Source organism: Parus major, chromosome 5, assembly GCF_001522545.3.
Source record: "Parus major isolate Abel chromosome 5, Parus_major1.1, whole genome shotgun sequence".
NCBI classification, from domain to species: Eukaryota; Metazoa; Chordata; class Aves; order Passeriformes; family Paridae; genus Parus; species Parus major.
In genome coordinates, this window is record NC_031774.1 from 51,392,517 (window position 1) to 51,410,415 (window position 17,899).

Below are 17,899 nucleotides of genomic sequence, written 5' to 3' on the forward strand. Positions count from 1 at the left end.
GCAGTCTATCTGTGGCATATCCTGGCACTGAACCTTTAGCCACTGCCTGTCTGCGGAACCACAGGATTATCTTTCACTTAAGTTGCCTCTGTTACACAGCATTGAGCCTTATTTCTGTTCCTAACACCAGAAAAAAAAAAAAAAAAATTAAAACTATTTTTGAAAGCATGGCCTTGAATGCAGTATTTAAGAACTTGTGAAGTCTAAGAGCTGAGTAGGAAGGACTCTGGTGATTGTTTTTGATGTGGTATTTTTCTCCACTTTATCTCTACTGCAGGACAGCTGCTTAGCACAGGCTAATTTTCCCTGTACGACTGTTACTTCAGAATAACTGTGGCTGATACAGACTGAACACATGCATCCAGTTCCAAAATCTGCATGAGAAAATAGATTATATCCACTGTTTGCCTTAGATTAATGAGGTAGGAAAAACAGATAACAATTAATCCTAAAGCTATTACAGACTACATGTGATACGTAACTATCATTAGAGGGATATTAAAGACTTTAGGCTCAAAAACAGAGAATAATGGCATTTGTGTAGATATTTTGACTGTACTGGCCATATGGGAGATCTTCTAGTCCCTTATACATTTGGTTAGTGTAGATAAAATTACTTAATTAGTAGTATTTTTAATAAAAATATGGTTTTGAGTTTTCACTTTTATGTTTCTTACCCAAGCAGTAGAGTATTTTGTTACTCTATAAACCACTCAAGATGAAACTAATTTGTGTACAGTGTCAAGAAATTAGTGTTCATTGATAATTTTTTCTCTTTTTTGATTGTACAGGGTGAATGGGTTATAGAGAACAAAATCTTAATTTGTTTTTTTGACTGCTTTGCCATCAGAGATTGTATATAAATTTTACAAAGAGTGAGAACCCTTACATAACAGCAGAGTTTTTAAATTTACCTTGTATGTGACAAGAAATAATTCTTCCCGTTTGTTTGGGGGTTTTTTGTGGTTTTTTTTTTGGTGGGTGGGAAGAAAAAAACCCTATTAAACTTTCCTTTTCACTCCTTTTTAAAATTAAATGTAAACTTCCAAAATATAGATCAGGTAGCAGATAGGGTTATTGTAGAGGAAAGATGAAAAGTCTTTTTCTGCATAATATAAATCTGCATATTTCCATAGCTGGTTATCAGTTACTCTGTTTTTAATGGTTTAGTTGAGCTGGAGAATAAGTGGTGGAAACTAAGAAAGGATGAATTCTGATGGCTTGGAAGGTTCTCTAGTAACTGTGAGGAGTGTGAGGTGGTTCCAGCTACAAGAGAAGCTTTGGATGGTGACAGGTATAAATTGCAAGAGTCACAAAGGGGACTTAAAAACCAAAATATGTGAAATTCATGAGGCAGTAGCTGACTTGTGATAGAAGCTGAGGTTAGACAGAGGTAGATTAGTAAATGCGAGACTCAGGACAAAAGCTGGATTTTGTTTTATTAGAGAAAAGAAAGAAAGACCCTTGACTAGTAAAATTACTAAAGTGGCAGAACAGCACATTTAGAACAGCGGATGAGACTTCAGCAATAGATTCTTTTTATATTTAGTTGACTCTAGACAGAAGGTAGTAAATGCTGAAGGAAGGGGTTGGAGACCTAAAATATATGATAGGAAATAGGTGATTTGTGAAAATTTTGTGGAAGTGTCATGATGCACTAAGGTTATCTGTTATCTCTGAAAGATACTCTTCATTCAGAAATAGTTTGGATGCATATCAGCTGGTCTTTATGATACTTCATTAAATACACCTTGACAGGCTGTAAACATAGGAGAAGAGTGGAATTAATTTCTAAACTCTATCAAGCAGTAAAATTTACCACAATTAGAAACATCTAACAACTGGTGCTAGTGTAGTTATTGGCAATTTTTGTAGCAGACAAAATATAAGCCTAGTAACCAGTCTTTATTCTTGTGGGCTTGTCTATGACATGCATGGGCAATGTCATGCAAACAGTCCCTTTGGACTTAGTGGAATTTTATATTGACAGCAAGTGTTGCAGGGTCCAAAGTGTGTGTGCTGAATGCTCTTGCACAAAAACTGAAACAGTTGGAAAACTGAGGTGCCAGAGCTTTTCACAGTAATGGAAATACTAAGCTAGAACAGTTTTTTTTTTCTTTTTTTTTAAAATTTAGTTGATACATACTGCGAGCAGTGTATGAAGCTGCCAAACAAAAAACATTTCTATCCTTAGAGAATGAAAAACTAGATGCAATAGGACGTATCACAAATTGCAGTAGTACTCCACAGAATAATTGTGAGCATTTAGAAGCATTTCTGAATTTAATTGGCAGATTTCTGGTTTTTATTTCTCTAAGGAAGTTCTAACTCTGCTGACTCTCAAGAAAATCTTGAATGGTAAGATCTTAAACAACCATGAAAAACTTTCCTGTCTACAGATATCCAAAATTCTTGTCTTGGAAAAGTGCAAGACTCTATACCATTTTGTTAATCAGACATGCCCATGGCAAAATAAAATTTGAGAAGTGAAAGTTTCTTTTCTTTTCCATGTTTCAAAGTCACCCATGAGGAGAAGCAGCAGCTACTGCTGCAAAATGTTCTTGTCAAGGCTGTAGTGATGAGAAAAATTACTGGGTTTAATTAAATTTTTTAAATAGTTTTACATTGCTCATGATCAGCTTTTTCTGAGGGTGCCAGTATGTTTTTACTGTGATGATCTCTGACTATGTTGTAGAAGGCAAACAGACTCTTTGTTTCTGTTATGCTTAGATATTGTCCTCTAAGTATATTTACAGTATTGCTCACAAGCATAAAATTATTTTCTTATCCATTAAAGGAAACCTGGACATATGGTACTTTTTTCCTGTTTGCTCCTTATCTTTCTAAATTCAGTTGCTACATGGATATTTTCCTGTGTCTATCAAAATAGGAGTTCTTTAGTTTTTGCTCTCCCCTTTCTTCCCACATTATTCTAATTTTTTTGGTTGTTATATGAATGTATAGCAGATGTAGCTCCAGCTGAACAGTTTCTCAACTGTGTTTTTTCTTGGGCTATGGGGCATTAAGGAGTGGAGCACAAATGCCAGTCTGTTGCTTTGATTTTGCAGCACTGTCTGACTCAGTGAATATCCCATGCTCTTGGGCACTGGTTGGATTGAGGGTGGAGGCTGCAGAAAGATGAAGAAATACATCACATGGGTTGTTCCGTGTCAGAGTCCTCATGGTTTATTCACTAGGCAGATGTAAAGAATCATTGCATTTCAACTCTACTTTGACAAGCTTACAGATGCAAGAAAAAGTGATTATCCCATATTTAGTGGTTACCTTTCATCCTTATATGTTAGTTGAATTTAAGGAATACACTTTTTGGTAGGAAAAAGTTTCTTCTAAGAATAGGTTACATTCATTACAAGAGTTTAATTTGCTCTTTCTTTATGCAGAGCAAAATCTGAGAATTTTTTTTTTCTTTTTTGCTTAATTGTGGCTGTTAACCTTTTACTCTTTCCACACAAATTAATGACACGTCTTTTGCTTTTGTCTTTCAGATTTCCTTACGTGGTCATGTAGATGTGTTTATTTCAGCCTTAAAATTGCTGATGCAAATCCTTGCTATGGCATCTGTGGCTTCACCAGTTATATTTAAGGAATTTTGTCCCTTGTATTATCTCCTCAATGCTATTCCTACAAAGATCCAGAAAGGCTTTCGTTCTATTGTGGTTTACCTCACAGCACTTGATACCAATGGAGACTACATTGCTGTGGGGAGCAGCATTGGGATGCTTTATCTCTACTGCAGACATTTAAACCAGATGAAAAAATATAATTTTGAGGTAAATACTAACTTTTACTGTTGTCTCTTCCAATGAAGCTGTGTTGCTCAGAATTGAGCTCTCTGTTGGTGTCTCATTAACCTGTGAATTCTTTGTATGGTTTGTTTCAACAGGGGAGGTGTGAGTCTATAACTTTTGTAAAACTATTGAGTTGTTTTGATGATCTGGTTGCTGTTGGTACAGCCTCAGGTTGGGTTGCAGTTTTCCAGCTTGTGTCTTCATTACCTGGAAGGAACAAACAGGTAAATATTTTCATTTGCCTAAATTTCTGTGAGGACTAGTATGGCCAGCTCTAGTAGAGTGTTACCATGATTCTTCATAATATAGAGTGAAACCTAGCCAGTCTTGCCTGATGAAATAGCTGCAAATATGTTTCGGGCTTCGTATGTTAAGCTGATAAAACAATAATATTAAAGCATGCTTTGCATTACAAAAGATGTATTTAATCAAATATGTTTCTGAGAGATTTCTCATGAGTAATAATTGGCTAATCTCTTTGGTGGAGTGGAGTGTGGATTGTTACGTGTTTTTGTGTGAAATAAACTTTAGAAGGAACCCGCACTTTTGTACTTCATCTCCAGTTAAACCAATTAGGAGTCACTGAATAGGCTTTATGCGTCCATTTTCTCTTCAGCTCGTTCTTCTATTGCTTTGTTATTGTTTCACAGCTTCGCAGATTTGATGTTGCTGGCATCCACAAAAGTAGCATTACAGCTTTAGCTTGGAGTCCCAACGGAATGAAATTATTCTCTGGAGATGACAAAGGAAAAATTGTTTACTCTGCACTAGACCTAGACCAGGTGAGCATTTGTTATGGGGACCTTAATTCATATTTGCGCTTTCTGAAAGGATGCTTGTGTGTTTAAATATTTAGCAGTTACTTAATTGTTCAGTGTTATGTGTTTAGTTGGATGGCTTTATTGGTATGTGTTCACTTGGCCCAGTGTGTGCTCACTCTGCAAGGCAACCATTGGATATCCTTCACAACTGCCTTATCTTTTTTAAAAAGTAATGCATTTTAAAAGAAGTAGTGATCTTTCTCATTTTTCATGAAATAACTATCAAATCTTTCTTCAGCTTTCAGCCAGTACCTTCTCTTTTGTTTGGAAGGGGTATTTTTGACTGATGTGGCTCTATTGGTGGAGTACTTCTCCCAAAATTGTTCAGCATCTCAATCTAGAGTGAAGAATGAAAGTAACATTTGGGTGCTGCTGGCTGACTAGCATGTAACCAGTAAATGGAATTTTTCTCACATCTTGTCAGTTAATACAGACCTTGGATGTCAACAAAATTAATGCTAACTTGAATTTCCAAATGGGAGAGAAGTTTAAATCACATCTGTCCTGATTTATCTGTGACTGTCCCTCAATTTGGTTTGACAGAAATCACCAAAAGTAATGATTGTCTCATCAATGTATGAGATGGCAGTAGGGAAGAAGGAAGAAATTATGTCCTAAAGTTCTTAAAGTTTCTATTGATTTAAAGAGAAATGTATTAGCTAATATTCCAAGAGAAACTACATTTCATAGTGTGTCACACACAATCTAACTCCTCTCTCGCCTATGTAAATTAAGTCCATATTCATTAAGTGAATTTCATGCAACAGGAGTTCAAAAGCTTTTTTGTTTGCTTTGTTTTTTCTCTTGGGCTTATAAATACCTTTGAAGTGTTAGTTACTACCTTGTATTTTTAGGAGGGTTTGACTCTTGTGAACTGTGTATGTCTTTGAAAGGGTATTTGCAACTCCAGCCTTGTATTGGAAGAGCCATCTTCGATTGTCCAGTTGGATTACAACCAGAAGGTGCTGCTTGTCTCTACTTTACAGCGGACTCTGCTTTTTTACACAGAAGAGAAATCCGTCAACCAAGTTGGAACACAGCCCAGAAAAAAGTAACCCTCATAAAATCCTGATGCAGGCTCATCTATTAATTCTTGTGTTTCAAAGTGAATTACAGACAGAGTGATCTAGGCAGTAAAAATTAATACAACACAGCAGTCTGCTCATAAAAAGCTAATTACAATATCTCTATGTGATCGAACATGAAATAACAATTATACCTATTTAGAAAGTATGTGGTTGCAAGTATGTCACAGTCATATTTTCAAGACACTATTAGGCAAAAATATTTAAGGTGTTTTCTCATTGTTTAAACTGATAACACTGTCAAACTTCTGCAGTCCCTCTTTGTTTACTGTGACTTGGAGTGAGCAAGCATTGTAATCAAGTCTGGGTGATGGGGGATGCAGTATTTGGTATTTGAAAGTTTTTTATATTGAAAATTATTTGATACTGAAAAAGCAAGTCATTACCTCTGTTTTTCTTATACACTGAAGTGAGTTAATTGGGAGAATGTAAGCAATTAAATTTGTGTTGAAGACTAGGAACCTCTTGTGTGGCTTTGGCATCTTCTTTTATGTAACCCCTCTTGGGTGAGGAAGAGAGAACCTGGTCATAGAACAGCATGACTGACTCTATCTCTAAGGAGAGGAAATTCACCCTTGAAAGAGGGTTTATGATGTATCTTCCAGGGATATGAATAGTAAGAGGAATAGCAAGAGGAATAGTCTTATATGTGAAGGATTTTCTTGGATGATAATAATGGTGTTCTGTGTATGAGAAATGAAGGGTTTAACAGCTGAGGCCTGTTCCATGCTTGTTGCAAGTAAAGGATTTCAGTTTCTTAGCATTAGTTTGTAGTGTTTTGCTTGTTTTTTATTAATTCTGGGAGAAGGAAGAGTGCATAGTAGCATCTTTTTGAGATGGACAGAGTGGCATTAAGGCTATGTAGCTTATTAGGGGGAGTCATTTAACTTGTTTAATTTATGTAGTGTCTGACACTGAAAGCTGCGGGGAAACTTGTTATTTGGAATTACCGCTCTTGTCTTACTATAACTAAATTTGTACTTCAGACATTTGACTGAATATTTTAATCAAAGACTTTTGATAATTTGTGGTTGTAAATTTGGGCCATTTGTTTTTAAATTGTTTCTAAGTTGAGTATATAGCTTTTAAAAGAAATTCTTTTGCATTTTAGCACTGGCAAATTTGGAGCATGTTTTATACCTGGCCTGTGTAAACAGAGTGACTTGACACTATTTGCTGCCAGACCTGGGCTTCGTCTGTGGAAGTCTGATGTTCACGGGACTGTTCAGGCCACATTCATATTAAAAGATGTATTTGCTGGAGGAATAAAAACTTTTGAACTGTATCCTCGTTTGGAACCACCTGACAGAGGAAGTTACAGCTCTCAAGAGAAACACCTTGGGCTTGTCTCATGTTTTTTCCAAGAAGGATGGGTGCTGACCTGGAACGAATACAGCATCTATTTGCTAGACACTGTGAACCAGGTAGGTAAATTTTATGGCTGCATATTTTGTTTCTTCCATGTTGTTGTTCATGCTATACCATGAGACTGTTTTGGTTATGCATTTTATGGCTGTGATTTAAATCCCTATTTAAAATCAAAAAATGAATATTTATTTTCTCCCTTCTCAAGTTGTCATTGCAATGATATACTCACCAACTAGCTCAGTATGTTGTCTATGAAAATTACATATATTTAAAGCTTTCAGTTGAGATGTTAACATCATAAATAATTCTGATGCTTAGTGAAACATACAGAAACTACAGTCTAGGAATTAATGCAAAAAGATATTTTAGGCCTATAAAATGTGCCTGAAACTATTTATTCTTCTACTACTCTTGGTGTCTGAAAAAGAGATGTATTATCTTTTATTTGGTATACAGTGAAGTGTTAGCTATTTTGTTGTCCTAAAAATGCATATGAACATGGATGCAAGCTAGTATATTTTTGTCTAAATGGTATTATATGGCACTCTTCTGCCACCAAATTATATATTGCTTAAGGTGTTATATTTAGTTGCCTTTAGTTGAACAAAGAATAGATCTGTTGAATTTAAATTAGTATAAAAATGGAGCTTCATCATTGTTAAAGGGTTCCTTTCTGTTTCTTTTTTCTATTTTCTTATTTTTTATGAAATAAAAATCTTTTACCTGTAACTGTTTATGTTGATTAAAATCAGCAAATGCTTTTGTTAAGAGTACCATGGTGTGCAAACACTGTGTTAATCTAATGCTAATTATTTCTTTCTCTCTTGACTCTTTACAGGCTTTGATTGGTGGCTTGGAGGGATACGGTGATATTGTGTCTGTGTCCTGTACCAACAATGAGATTTTTCTCTTAAAGGGAGATAGAGACATAATAAGAATTTCAAATAGACCTGAAGGACTGTCATCAATAGGTTTGTATAGATTAGTAAGCTTAGTATGTAGAAATTAGTTAATTTAGTATGTATAAAGTAGTGTGTACCTCATGGAACACGGTGCCTATTGTACTTTTTTAATTGAAAAAACCCAACAAAACTGTAACAAATCAAACCTCAGACAAAATCCTTCAGATTATTGCAGAAACTTGCCAGGTTCTGTAGAATTACTCATCTGTTCTGATAGGTTATATTTAGAGATCTGGTTTATCTGCTTATCTGAGCTTCTCTTTTGGCTGCGGTGAGAATGGGGGCATTAAGAAATTAAATATGCTTGCCTTTTTTGAGAGTAGATCAGCATTAACCTTATGAGGCATCTCTAATCTGTGCATTTGAGAGCTCATTCTGAACCATGATGCTGAAAGCAGTCTGGATTCCTGATCATGGTTATCTCTTTAGGATCAGTCAATAGCTGAACACGTTGATTCTGTGCCACCTGTCACCAGCCACATTCCAGGGAAAATCTCGGCCTTCCTAGAAAATAAATTGGCAAATAAATCCAAAGAATGCTCACTAAAATTTCAGAAATAATTTAACTGTTTCATACTTGTTGTCATCTGAGTTAAACATTTATGTTACCAGAACTCTTTAAAATGGACTACTAATGCATTTAAATACTCCATCTTAGCTTTGTTTTAGTGAAATGCTAATAAATATGCTATGAAGTCTCATTGAATGCTGAAGAACTTAACTTTCTTGTTATTGCATACTGGCAATAGCTTTAGTCATTTAGGCAGTTCTTTACTCACAAACTTTTTGAGACTGTTTATTATTTTAATCTCAACTTTCAAGTACAGTTTGAAAGTAGCCTTTAGAAGAAGTATATTTTCTTCTAATCACTACAGTGATTTATCTGGTATTTTTCCTTGAATTTTTTTTCAAGCTACTGAATACTTGAATGAGGACATTAAAGATACAGGATGGCACTTCAGTGTGTGATTGGATCTTCCAAGCTGCAGACCTGTGCTGTTCTTTTTACATACATATAAATTCAGAATTTTGCTAATAGAAACTTGATACAGGGTTTGGGGGAAGTGCTTTCATGTAGATTAATTTGCAGGAAGTTTACAGTGTGTGTGTGTGAGCACACAAGTATTTATTTTTAAATGTTGTTAGCTTAGAATTTATTTTTTTATAAATATTCTTTCAATACTCTCTAAAATTATGCCCTTGCTCACTTGATGCTAGTATTTATACTTGAGCTAGTATTTATATTTTATTTTTCTTTTGGACAATTTCAGATGCGAATTCAAAATTGTCAAATCCTTTAACAGATACAAGTCCTAAATTGCTGACCCCATCATCAGTAGTTTCATCTGTATCATCCAGCCCTTCAGTGGAAACAGAAAAAAAAATGGTTACTTCCCCTTCAGTTACTGGTGATAAAAATGGCACTACTTCTTCAGTGAAAGATGATCTGGAAACTCCAACACTATCAGAGAAAAGTTTTGATAGAGTGGGAGACTTGAGCAATGAAATCAGGAAAAGGGGCTGCTCTGTAGTAAGTGAATCACGAAGCAGGAGCAGCTCTGTGAACTCTGTGGACAGTGGCTCGAGCTTTATGATGTGTACAGACCAACTTCCAGAAGCCCAGAGAGAAGGTCAACTTTCTTCACAGCGGTTCAGCACCATCAGCTCTGAAGATTTTGATCAAGAACTTATTGTAAAGCCAATTAAGGTGAAAAAGAAAAAAAAGAAGAAACAGGGTAGGTCAAGCAGAGCTTTTCCTAACACTGCTCATTTGTTATAGCATGTTACATGAAAGAGTCTGTGTTCGTCAGGCTTCATGAATACTGTGCTGTTGTGCTTCTGAAATGGTTGAGAGGTTGTGGTGGGCCATTTCTGTTTAAGATGAAAATCTCTTTTTAAAGTGGTAAATTGATTAAGTCATTTTAGATCTGTTTGGGGCTTATTTCTTTTATTTTGCTTTATGTAAACATGTTTTGAGTTCTAATGGGAGCATACAGTGAACTCTGTCCAGTTTTATGTTGGAATTGTGTAATACCTATTCATCCTATTCAGAATATTTGGCAGTGCCTTTCTTAGCCATCCTCTTCAGTTTGATGAAGTAGTGTGAGTACTCGATAATTTTAATTGTTTACTGTATTAAGACTTTTTGGGGCTTTATATGTATCATTTATTATTAAAGTTTTTAAAAAATTCAGTATGGTTAAAATATAGATTTAGCTTTGTTCTTCCAACAGTTCTAAAAATATTTATTTGGTACTGGGATTGAACAGATTTTATTAAGATTACTTTTCTCCTTTTTTTTTCACGTGTGTGTGTGTGATAACAGAAAGTGGGACAAGGAGAAACCACAGCTCTCTGGAAGGCACACCAATTTATGAGCGTCAGCTTTCTGGTGACAGTCCACATTCCTTGAATGCAGACTCCTTTTCCATAACTTCCAGCATAATGAGTGGCAGCATTGATCATTTGAGTACTGGATCTCCAGATCAGGAAAGTATGTTCAGTGTGGAGTCCCATACAATCCTGGCAGAAGATAACGGTTCAGAAACTTTCAGTGTCCTACAGTCTCCCGAGTCAGCCAATGTATTAATTAATGAAGAAAATGGAGATTTGGTTGATTTACAGAAACTTCCAAACAGTGACAGTGGCATGGGTACTTCAGCTATTATAGATACTTTGACGTGTGCATCTCCTCTGATGCTCGCAGAAGACTTGACAAGCAGTGTTGGTGGTGAATGTAATGGTGGTGTGGTTTCTGCAAGCAATGAATGCTGTCCTGGAAAACTGAGCCAGGAGGAGGAGGAGGAGCAGGATTTTCCTACATTGTGTGAAATAGATGAAGACTTGGATAAAATGAAGATGCAGGATACTGAAAAATCTTCTGAAGATCCAGACCTTACAGACCAGATGTTTTTGGAATGTGATAGTATACTTGGTGTTCAGACATCCCTGATGCCAAAGGAAAGTGATGAAGCTGGTGAGGAAGACAAACAGAAGCTCTCCCTAATCCACAGTGCTCTTTCAGACCCTTCTGCGCTCCAGTGCGACATCTCTGACAGTGTTCATTCAGATAACTGTTCCATTTCTGGGTGGAATTTTGAAAGTGCAATCAAAGCTAAATGTAGTACTAGCACTGCTGAAAGGGTTGCAGACACTCATGAAAGTAAGACTGAAAAATCTGCCTCAAGTGATGAAGAGGATATTTATGGACATGGATTACCATATTCATCCTCGGAGACCAGCATGCCTGAAATTGGTGCTGTGCCTGGTGCACAGGATGTAGCCAAGATAAGCCTAGATGAAATGGTGCTGTTAAAATCCGACCAGGTATTTCTTTTCTGTTTAATTAAAGTACCTTTAACCTTAAAAAGAAACAGCTTTTCAAAAGAAACATTCCTGCAATTACTGTCCTTTACATCTTTAGGAAAGCAATTTTTTTTTCATTTGATTCAGTACAAAAGTATAAAGCCAAACAACAGTACGTGTTGTAACTCTTAAAAAATGTGATGTATCTGACTTCAGAGTGGGTGATATGTGCTTGCAATGCAAGGAAGCTGTTCTGGCTGTATTATTCCCAGCTCAACAAAAATGCTGTTAGAAACCCATCCATTAAAGAGTGAACAGTAAAACCCAGTCACGCTCAAATGCTGCTGCTAGTTTGGATCTCCAGTAGTCCAAATTCTACGTGATGCTGTTCCCAAATTCAGCTGACTTCATGGAGAATTAATGCTAATTATCTCACATGACTGGCTTCTGCTTAAGGATTGTTTTACCTGTAAATACTCAGAATAAGGATTAATCTTTGCCCCGTAGCCAGCAGTAAGTACTGTTTAGAATGTTGACAGTTTCTTTTTTCTTTCCTTCATCGTTATTTTGTGGGTAATCCTCATAGACACTATAAAAAAGAAGTGCTATAGTTAATTGTAAAATTAACTATATTAAATTGCAAACTTTCCAGAATTGCTGGGACTTTTAGCAGAAGTCTTAAGAAGGAAATGCAGTTCTTGTAGGGTGGGAATTTTGTTTCTTTTACATCTGTAACAGCCTTGTATTGAGATCAATCAAATATCCATTCATAAAGGTTGAGTTAAAAGTTGATGGTGTCCCAGCTGCAGCCCAAAGTGCAGAAGGTTTTAGTTTCAGGTTACAGTATTCTTATACTCTGTCATGTTCAGAAAAGCCCCCTGGTAATGTATGCAGTGCTTGAGTTCACCTCATGCAAGCAATCAAAATTTAAGAGGGCAGGCTGTAAACCAAATTTCTGCAAGATGTGGCTCCTCTACCATGCAGGGAGTATTGGAGTTGGATATTCAGCTGTCTCTGCCCTTCAGCTGTCTTGTTCCCTTGGCTCATCACTTCCTAGACAGTGAATAATTTCCTGGACTACCAGCAGACTGTACATTTCTTTGTATTCCTTCTTTGGACATGGATGGCAGGGTGGAGGAGTTTATTTTTTTGCTAAATCTGTTGTTCTAGCAGTCTCATTGTGCACATACTCCCTTAGAGAAAGAACAGTGACAGATGTAGTTTTATTTTACATGAGGCAAATTTATTCATTGTTTAAAGTACCTAAGTTTAGCTTTTTTTTTTTTTAAATCTGTGGGAGCTGGTCTTATATACCCATTTTCTTATGCAGTTTGAAGACACCTGACACTGTTCTGACTCTACAGTTTTTAGTTTGCAGAGAGCTGGATGGGATACTCTGGTCCTGGTTATGGCATCCTGAGCCTGGTTGTCTCAGAAAAATATATTTGGTGCTTGGACTACCGAGGCAGCCTGTACTGCAGTGCCCTTCCTGCAGCTGGGCTGCGCTGGCAGAAGTTTGAGGATGGAGTCCAGCAAGTGGCAGTTTCCCCTTCAGGTGGGTTGGCTTCTGCTTCACTGTTGCCTTGTAAATAGAAAACTTGGATAAACTTGGGCATTTTTCCTTGTTTTTGTTATTTGGTTGTTTATTTTTTATGTTTTTTGCTTTCTTTTAATATCAGTTATTATTTAATTAGGTGAAACTTGTCATTTTTATGGGATTACGGATACAGTTGAGTTCATATGTAATTTCCACATGGGCAGTTTATTGTTTGTTTGGGTTTTTTTTCAAATCAATTTCTTCAAGAAACTTGGCTGTTTAGGGCTTGTTTCACATAAAAGTAGTGTGTTGGTTTGGATTTCTTTTTGTTTGCTTTTTAAGTGATCACAGTTATATGACTGCATCTTCACTACCTCTGCACCCCATGTTCCAGTTTAAGTGACTGTCTTTTTGACAGGTTCACATTGCATTTTGGGAGGTTTTCAATGTGCGTTTGCCTGATTAAAGTGAACTTCAGAAGCAGCAGTTGAGTGGTAGGCAGAGAAGGGCTCCTTGTCTGTACAAAACCTTGATTTTTGTTACAGAGCTATACAAGTTCTTGGCTGTGAGGGTGGTGAGGCACAGGATGAAGCTGCCCAGAGAAACTGTGGATTCCCCATCCATGGAAGTGTTCAAGGCCAGGCTGGATGAGGCCTTCAGCAGTCTGGTCCAGTGAGAGGTGTCTCTACCCTGGGAGTGGAGTTGGAGCTAGATGATCTTTAAGATCCCTTCCCACTCAAATCATTCTGTGATTCACAGTTTTGAAGTTCCTTTTATTGTAAACGTAGAATCGGCTTTGTGTATGCGTGGGTTGGTTGATTTGCTTTCTTTTTAAATACTGAAGAAAAAAACTTTGAAGTTTTAGTACATTTGCATATGCATTTGTTCTGGATGATTGTGAATGAGGATTATGTTGGATTAAAAATAAGCAGGTTTTGGTTATAAACTTGCGTCACTTTTGGCCTTACGGATTGTTCCAGGACTGGAGTGAAAATAAAAAGTTTCTCAGCCATTTTAATTTCTTTGTCTCCTGCCTTGCGACTACTTTTCTTCCCTGTGATCTCTAAAAGCACGTCAATCTTCCCTTCTCTCTGTAGGGGAAGACTTTCTATTATTTTAAGAAGAAAGAAATTTTATTTGATCTGTAGCTGAGTTTTGCTATAGCCAAAACAATTTGAGAGTACTTGCAGTAGGTGAGAGCGTGGGTTCATCCAGCTCAGTATCTTACCCTTAAGAGTGGTCCAACAGCAGGTCCCTGCAGAAGAGTGAAAGGCATGAACATGTGTCATGTTTGCCCTTGGTCAGATTGCCTGAGCAAAAGGTTGTTTCTCTGCATTTCTTATCCTTCAGTTCCAGGAATTCATCCAGTTTTTCACTGAATCTGTGGAAGTTTCTAGCATCCACAGTTTGCCATGGGTTTATTAATACGGGAGCTTGTTAACCACAGCATGTCAAAATGGAATTGAATGCAACCTTGTGGAATCATTCAAAGGAAATTATTATGACAATGTACAGTTCTGGTAGAAGCCAGCAGTTAAGTTTGGGGTTCCATTTGGTTTTCTTTTTTAAGATATTATTATATATTAGAAGTCAGTTACTGTTCTGGTCTTGCTTTTTCAAAGAAAAAATTGTAAGAGCTTTTTAAACTTGCATTTTTGTTTAATGCTACTGGTTTCTATTAATTTGGGTGTAGCTAGGACATGTCACCTGTGTCTGTTGCAGTAATTGCTGAGTGCTATTATGTTCTTTCTTTCTCATACAGGGGCACTTCTCTGGAAGATTGAACAGAAGACTAACAAAGCTTTTGCTTGTGGAAAAGTAACTATAAAAGGAAAACGGCACTGGTATGAGGCTTTACCCCAGGCTGTATTTGTAGCTCTAAGTGATGACACCGCCTGGATTATCAGAACAAATGGAGATCTGTATCTGCAAACAGGTACCTGAATTAATTGCAGGCTCTTCGAATTTTTGTGGGTTGAGATTATTAGATTTCATGTCTATAGAATGATGGCAATTTTCTATAAACTTTTATCCGCAGCCAGGGCAAAAGGAAACCATTTTATCTTGAGAAACACTTGGAAACAGTTGTGAGATTTTGTGTGATTAAGGGAATGGAAAAGCCAGTTCATGGCCACTTGTTTTGTGTATGCCAAGTGGAGTACATACAGTACAGAGAATACATAGCATAGGGAAAATTAGATGGATGGAGATAAATGGAAAGGGATTGTGGAAAATATCAGAATAATATCCTTGCTTTGAAAGTGGTATGGTGCACTGAAACAATTCAGCCTTAAGTGGGCAGAATAGGGAAAAGTAGAAGCTTTGTGTTTGGAAAAGCACAGATCTCTAGAAGGTAAGAGTTACCACTTGATAATGACAGGAAGGTATTCTGACACAGAAGATTGTGAAGTGCTTTGGAAGTATAGACAAGTGGTATGTGTTTTATGTGACAGAGAAAGCAAAGCCATGGGAGAATGGAATGGGCTGTGGAGCAGGAATCTGGAGCTGCCTTCTTACTGGATATGAATGAGGCACAAACTGGAGAAAGGGGCAGTAGTGGCCAAAGTAGTCACAACTTTGAAGTCATGGCCTTAGTTTTAAGTTCTTCAGTGAGTAGAAGAGGATGTATTTGGAAGGTGTTATGCAAACAATGTTCAGGCTAAATGCAAGGAGCTAGGATGAAGGATGGCAGTACTAGTTTCAGAGTTAAGGGAGAAAACGATCAAGGACTCTCAGGTGTGTGGGGCTTGCACATAGAGTTTAATTACTAAGGAAAAATTACCAATGGCTTGATGAAGGAGTTACTGGTGAATGAAGAAGAGGACTGGGTTAAAGGGAAACTGTAAGGTGTACAGAAACAGGATAGCATGTCTCAGTGGCTATCAAAATTCTCATTTACCATTCATTTAATTTTGGCAGTCTTGTATTTTCTCTTTTAGGTTTAATTACTATAGCACCAGGCAGAAATTCTTGGTGATTAAGAAAACTGTTTTAAGTACACATCACTGTTTCAAAGATATGCTACTAAAATTATTTTTTTTTAGTTATGTGTAGTAGTCCCAGAGTGATCAAGTGGCCTGCCCATGGTCACATGCATACTGCCAACAGGCATGAATAGTGGTAATGGAGAGTAAATTTTGGATGCTAATCATACAGAGCTCTGTGGAGGTTTGAATCAGTGGTCTTCCCTTTGAGAAATTGTTTTGATTACATCAGCATACATTCTGCTGTTCTTAGGCTTCCAAATTTGTCTTTTGATGCAAAAAATAAATTCTCAGTATATCTATCTTTCTAATGAGAGGCAGCCAGTGAAAATTGTTTCTCCAGGATCTTTTCATTCCCTTCACTGTCTAGTGTAACATTTATAACAAAAATGTGTGCTCAGAGGTTTAGAAATGACTGTTCTTGTTAGTCTAGAATATATCATACACATGAGTCTGTACATACTGGCTTTGGCAGCATGAGGAGGTGAACCAAAAGCTGTATCTCCTGAGATGTTTCACGTGCAGTTTCATGCATTTAAATCAAGCTTCAGTGTAATTGTAAAGAAGACATGTTCCTGTAGATTAGATGTAGAAATGTGTGCAAACTGCCTGTAAATCTACCAGAACCTCTCTGCTTCTTTCAGTACTACACACTGTGGCATGCTCTTTTGTAATTGGTCTGCAATTCAGATCACAATTCAGATCAGGTTGTTTCTCTCCCTGGCATGTTTTGGGCAAAAGTTCTTCCATTACTGGCTTTTTCTTTGATGCTCTGTCAGCTCCAGTAGAGGTTTTATAAATGGAGATTCCTGGTGCTGACACTAGAGGGAGAAAAGGAACAGAAATGACAGGACTGGACATGCACTGTGGAGGATGTTGAAGAATGTAGTGTCTTATTTTTTAAAATGTAAGGTCAGCAGTCTTAGAGGAAATCATTAATAGTTTTTAGAAAGAAAAGTCACTCAAGGAAACTGATCAAATGACAAATGCTAGCATGTCAAGGAGATTCCCTTCTGCATTTTCCTTTATTAAGTTGCTTTATCTCTTTCCTTTTGTTGCAAAAAGCCAAAATTTGTAAAGCAATCCTCATTTTCTGATTTCTAGGCCTGAGTGTGGATCGTCCTTGTGCCCGAGCAGTAAAGGTTGACTGCCCTTATCCACTGTCACAGGTCACATCCAGAAACAATGTGGTGTGGGCTCTGAGCGAGCAGCGGGCCCTGCTGTACCGGGAGGGAGTGCGCAGCTTTTGTCCTGAAGGAGAGCAGTGGAAGAGTGATATTGTCAGGTAATAACTCCCATGGGACATGCTGGGTATAACCACAATGACAAAAATAATTGTGCTGGAACTCCTACATGCTTGAAAAAGTATTACCTGAACTCGTGTGTCTGTATGCCACTGTGTGTGTGTGCATACATCTGTTTTAGCTGTCCTTCCTCCTGAGTGAGAAAAAATTTTAAAACATCTTTATAATGTCTGTCAACGTGACTTTTTTATTAAATATTGCTTCTTTAATCTGTGCCATAATTGTTTTAAGGAGCTCTCCAGTTTTTTGGGGAGGTTTTTTTTGTTTTTTCTTTTCCCTGAGAATAAATGTGTGCATTTTCTTGGTCATCCACACAGCTGGACAACACTTATGTACTTCCAGCCACAGATTTTTATAAGTATTTTGTGTAGTTGGTATTTAGCTTTGTCGTTGATCCTATGCTCGTGGTAGTTCCTTTGTGATAAAGTTAAAAGTCTCTACTGAGTCTCTACTTCTGGCTTTGAGAATGTAGAGTTTAGTGTCTCTTGTGACATCAGCCTGGTGCAAGTTTAGGAAGAAATTCAAGTTTGTGTGGTCAGGTGATTTTATCTACTGAATACCCTATTGTGAAACCTCAAATTGTGCTACCTCCCAGCCTGGTATTTGGCTCTTGAACAGTCTGAGAAACTACTGTGTCTTTGTTCAAATGTGAAATTTGCTTGTACGTTAATGAGTTTGTTTAATGAAAATACCTGCTTGACCTACACCTTAGGTACATTTCAT

At 37.1% G+C, this 17,899-nt stretch overlaps 1 protein-coding gene across 7 annotated transcripts in view; it reads left to right on the forward strand.

Moving 5' to 3' along the window:
• Window positions 1-17,899, forward strand: part of TECPR2 (tectonin beta-propeller repeat containing 2) — a 42,113-nt gene that overhangs the window by 1,381 nt on the left and 22,833 nt on the right. For 5 of the 7 annotated variants that reach the window (XR_004497873.1, XR_004497871.1, XR_001522040.2 and 2 more), the window contains exons 2-13: window positions 278-422; window positions 3,507-3,791; window positions 3,905-4,033; window positions 4,460-4,591; window positions 5,524-5,681; window positions 6,827-7,139; window positions 7,922-8,054; window positions 9,317-9,781; window positions 10,372-11,372; window positions 12,723-12,906; window positions 14,651-14,824; window positions 16,977-17,157. Coding sequence is in view for 3 of the 7 variants with exons in the window: in XM_015630180.1 (XP_015485666.1) it covers window positions 3,558-3,791; window positions 3,905-4,033; window positions 4,460-4,591; window positions 5,524-5,681; window positions 6,827-7,139; window positions 7,922-8,054; window positions 9,317-9,781; window positions 10,372-11,372; window positions 12,723-12,906; window positions 14,651-14,824; window positions 16,977-17,157 (3,104 nt within the window). In the remaining 4 variants the exon portion in view is untranslated. The remainder of the gene's footprint in view (window positions 1-277; window positions 423-3,506; window positions 3,792-3,904; window positions 4,034-4,459; window positions 4,592-5,523; window positions 5,682-6,826; window positions 7,140-7,921; window positions 8,055-9,316; window positions 9,782-10,371; window positions 11,373-12,722; window positions 12,907-14,650; window positions 14,825-16,976; window positions 17,158-17,899) is intronic. The other 2 variants (XM_015630182.1, XM_015630181.1) reach the window with 2 other exon arrangements.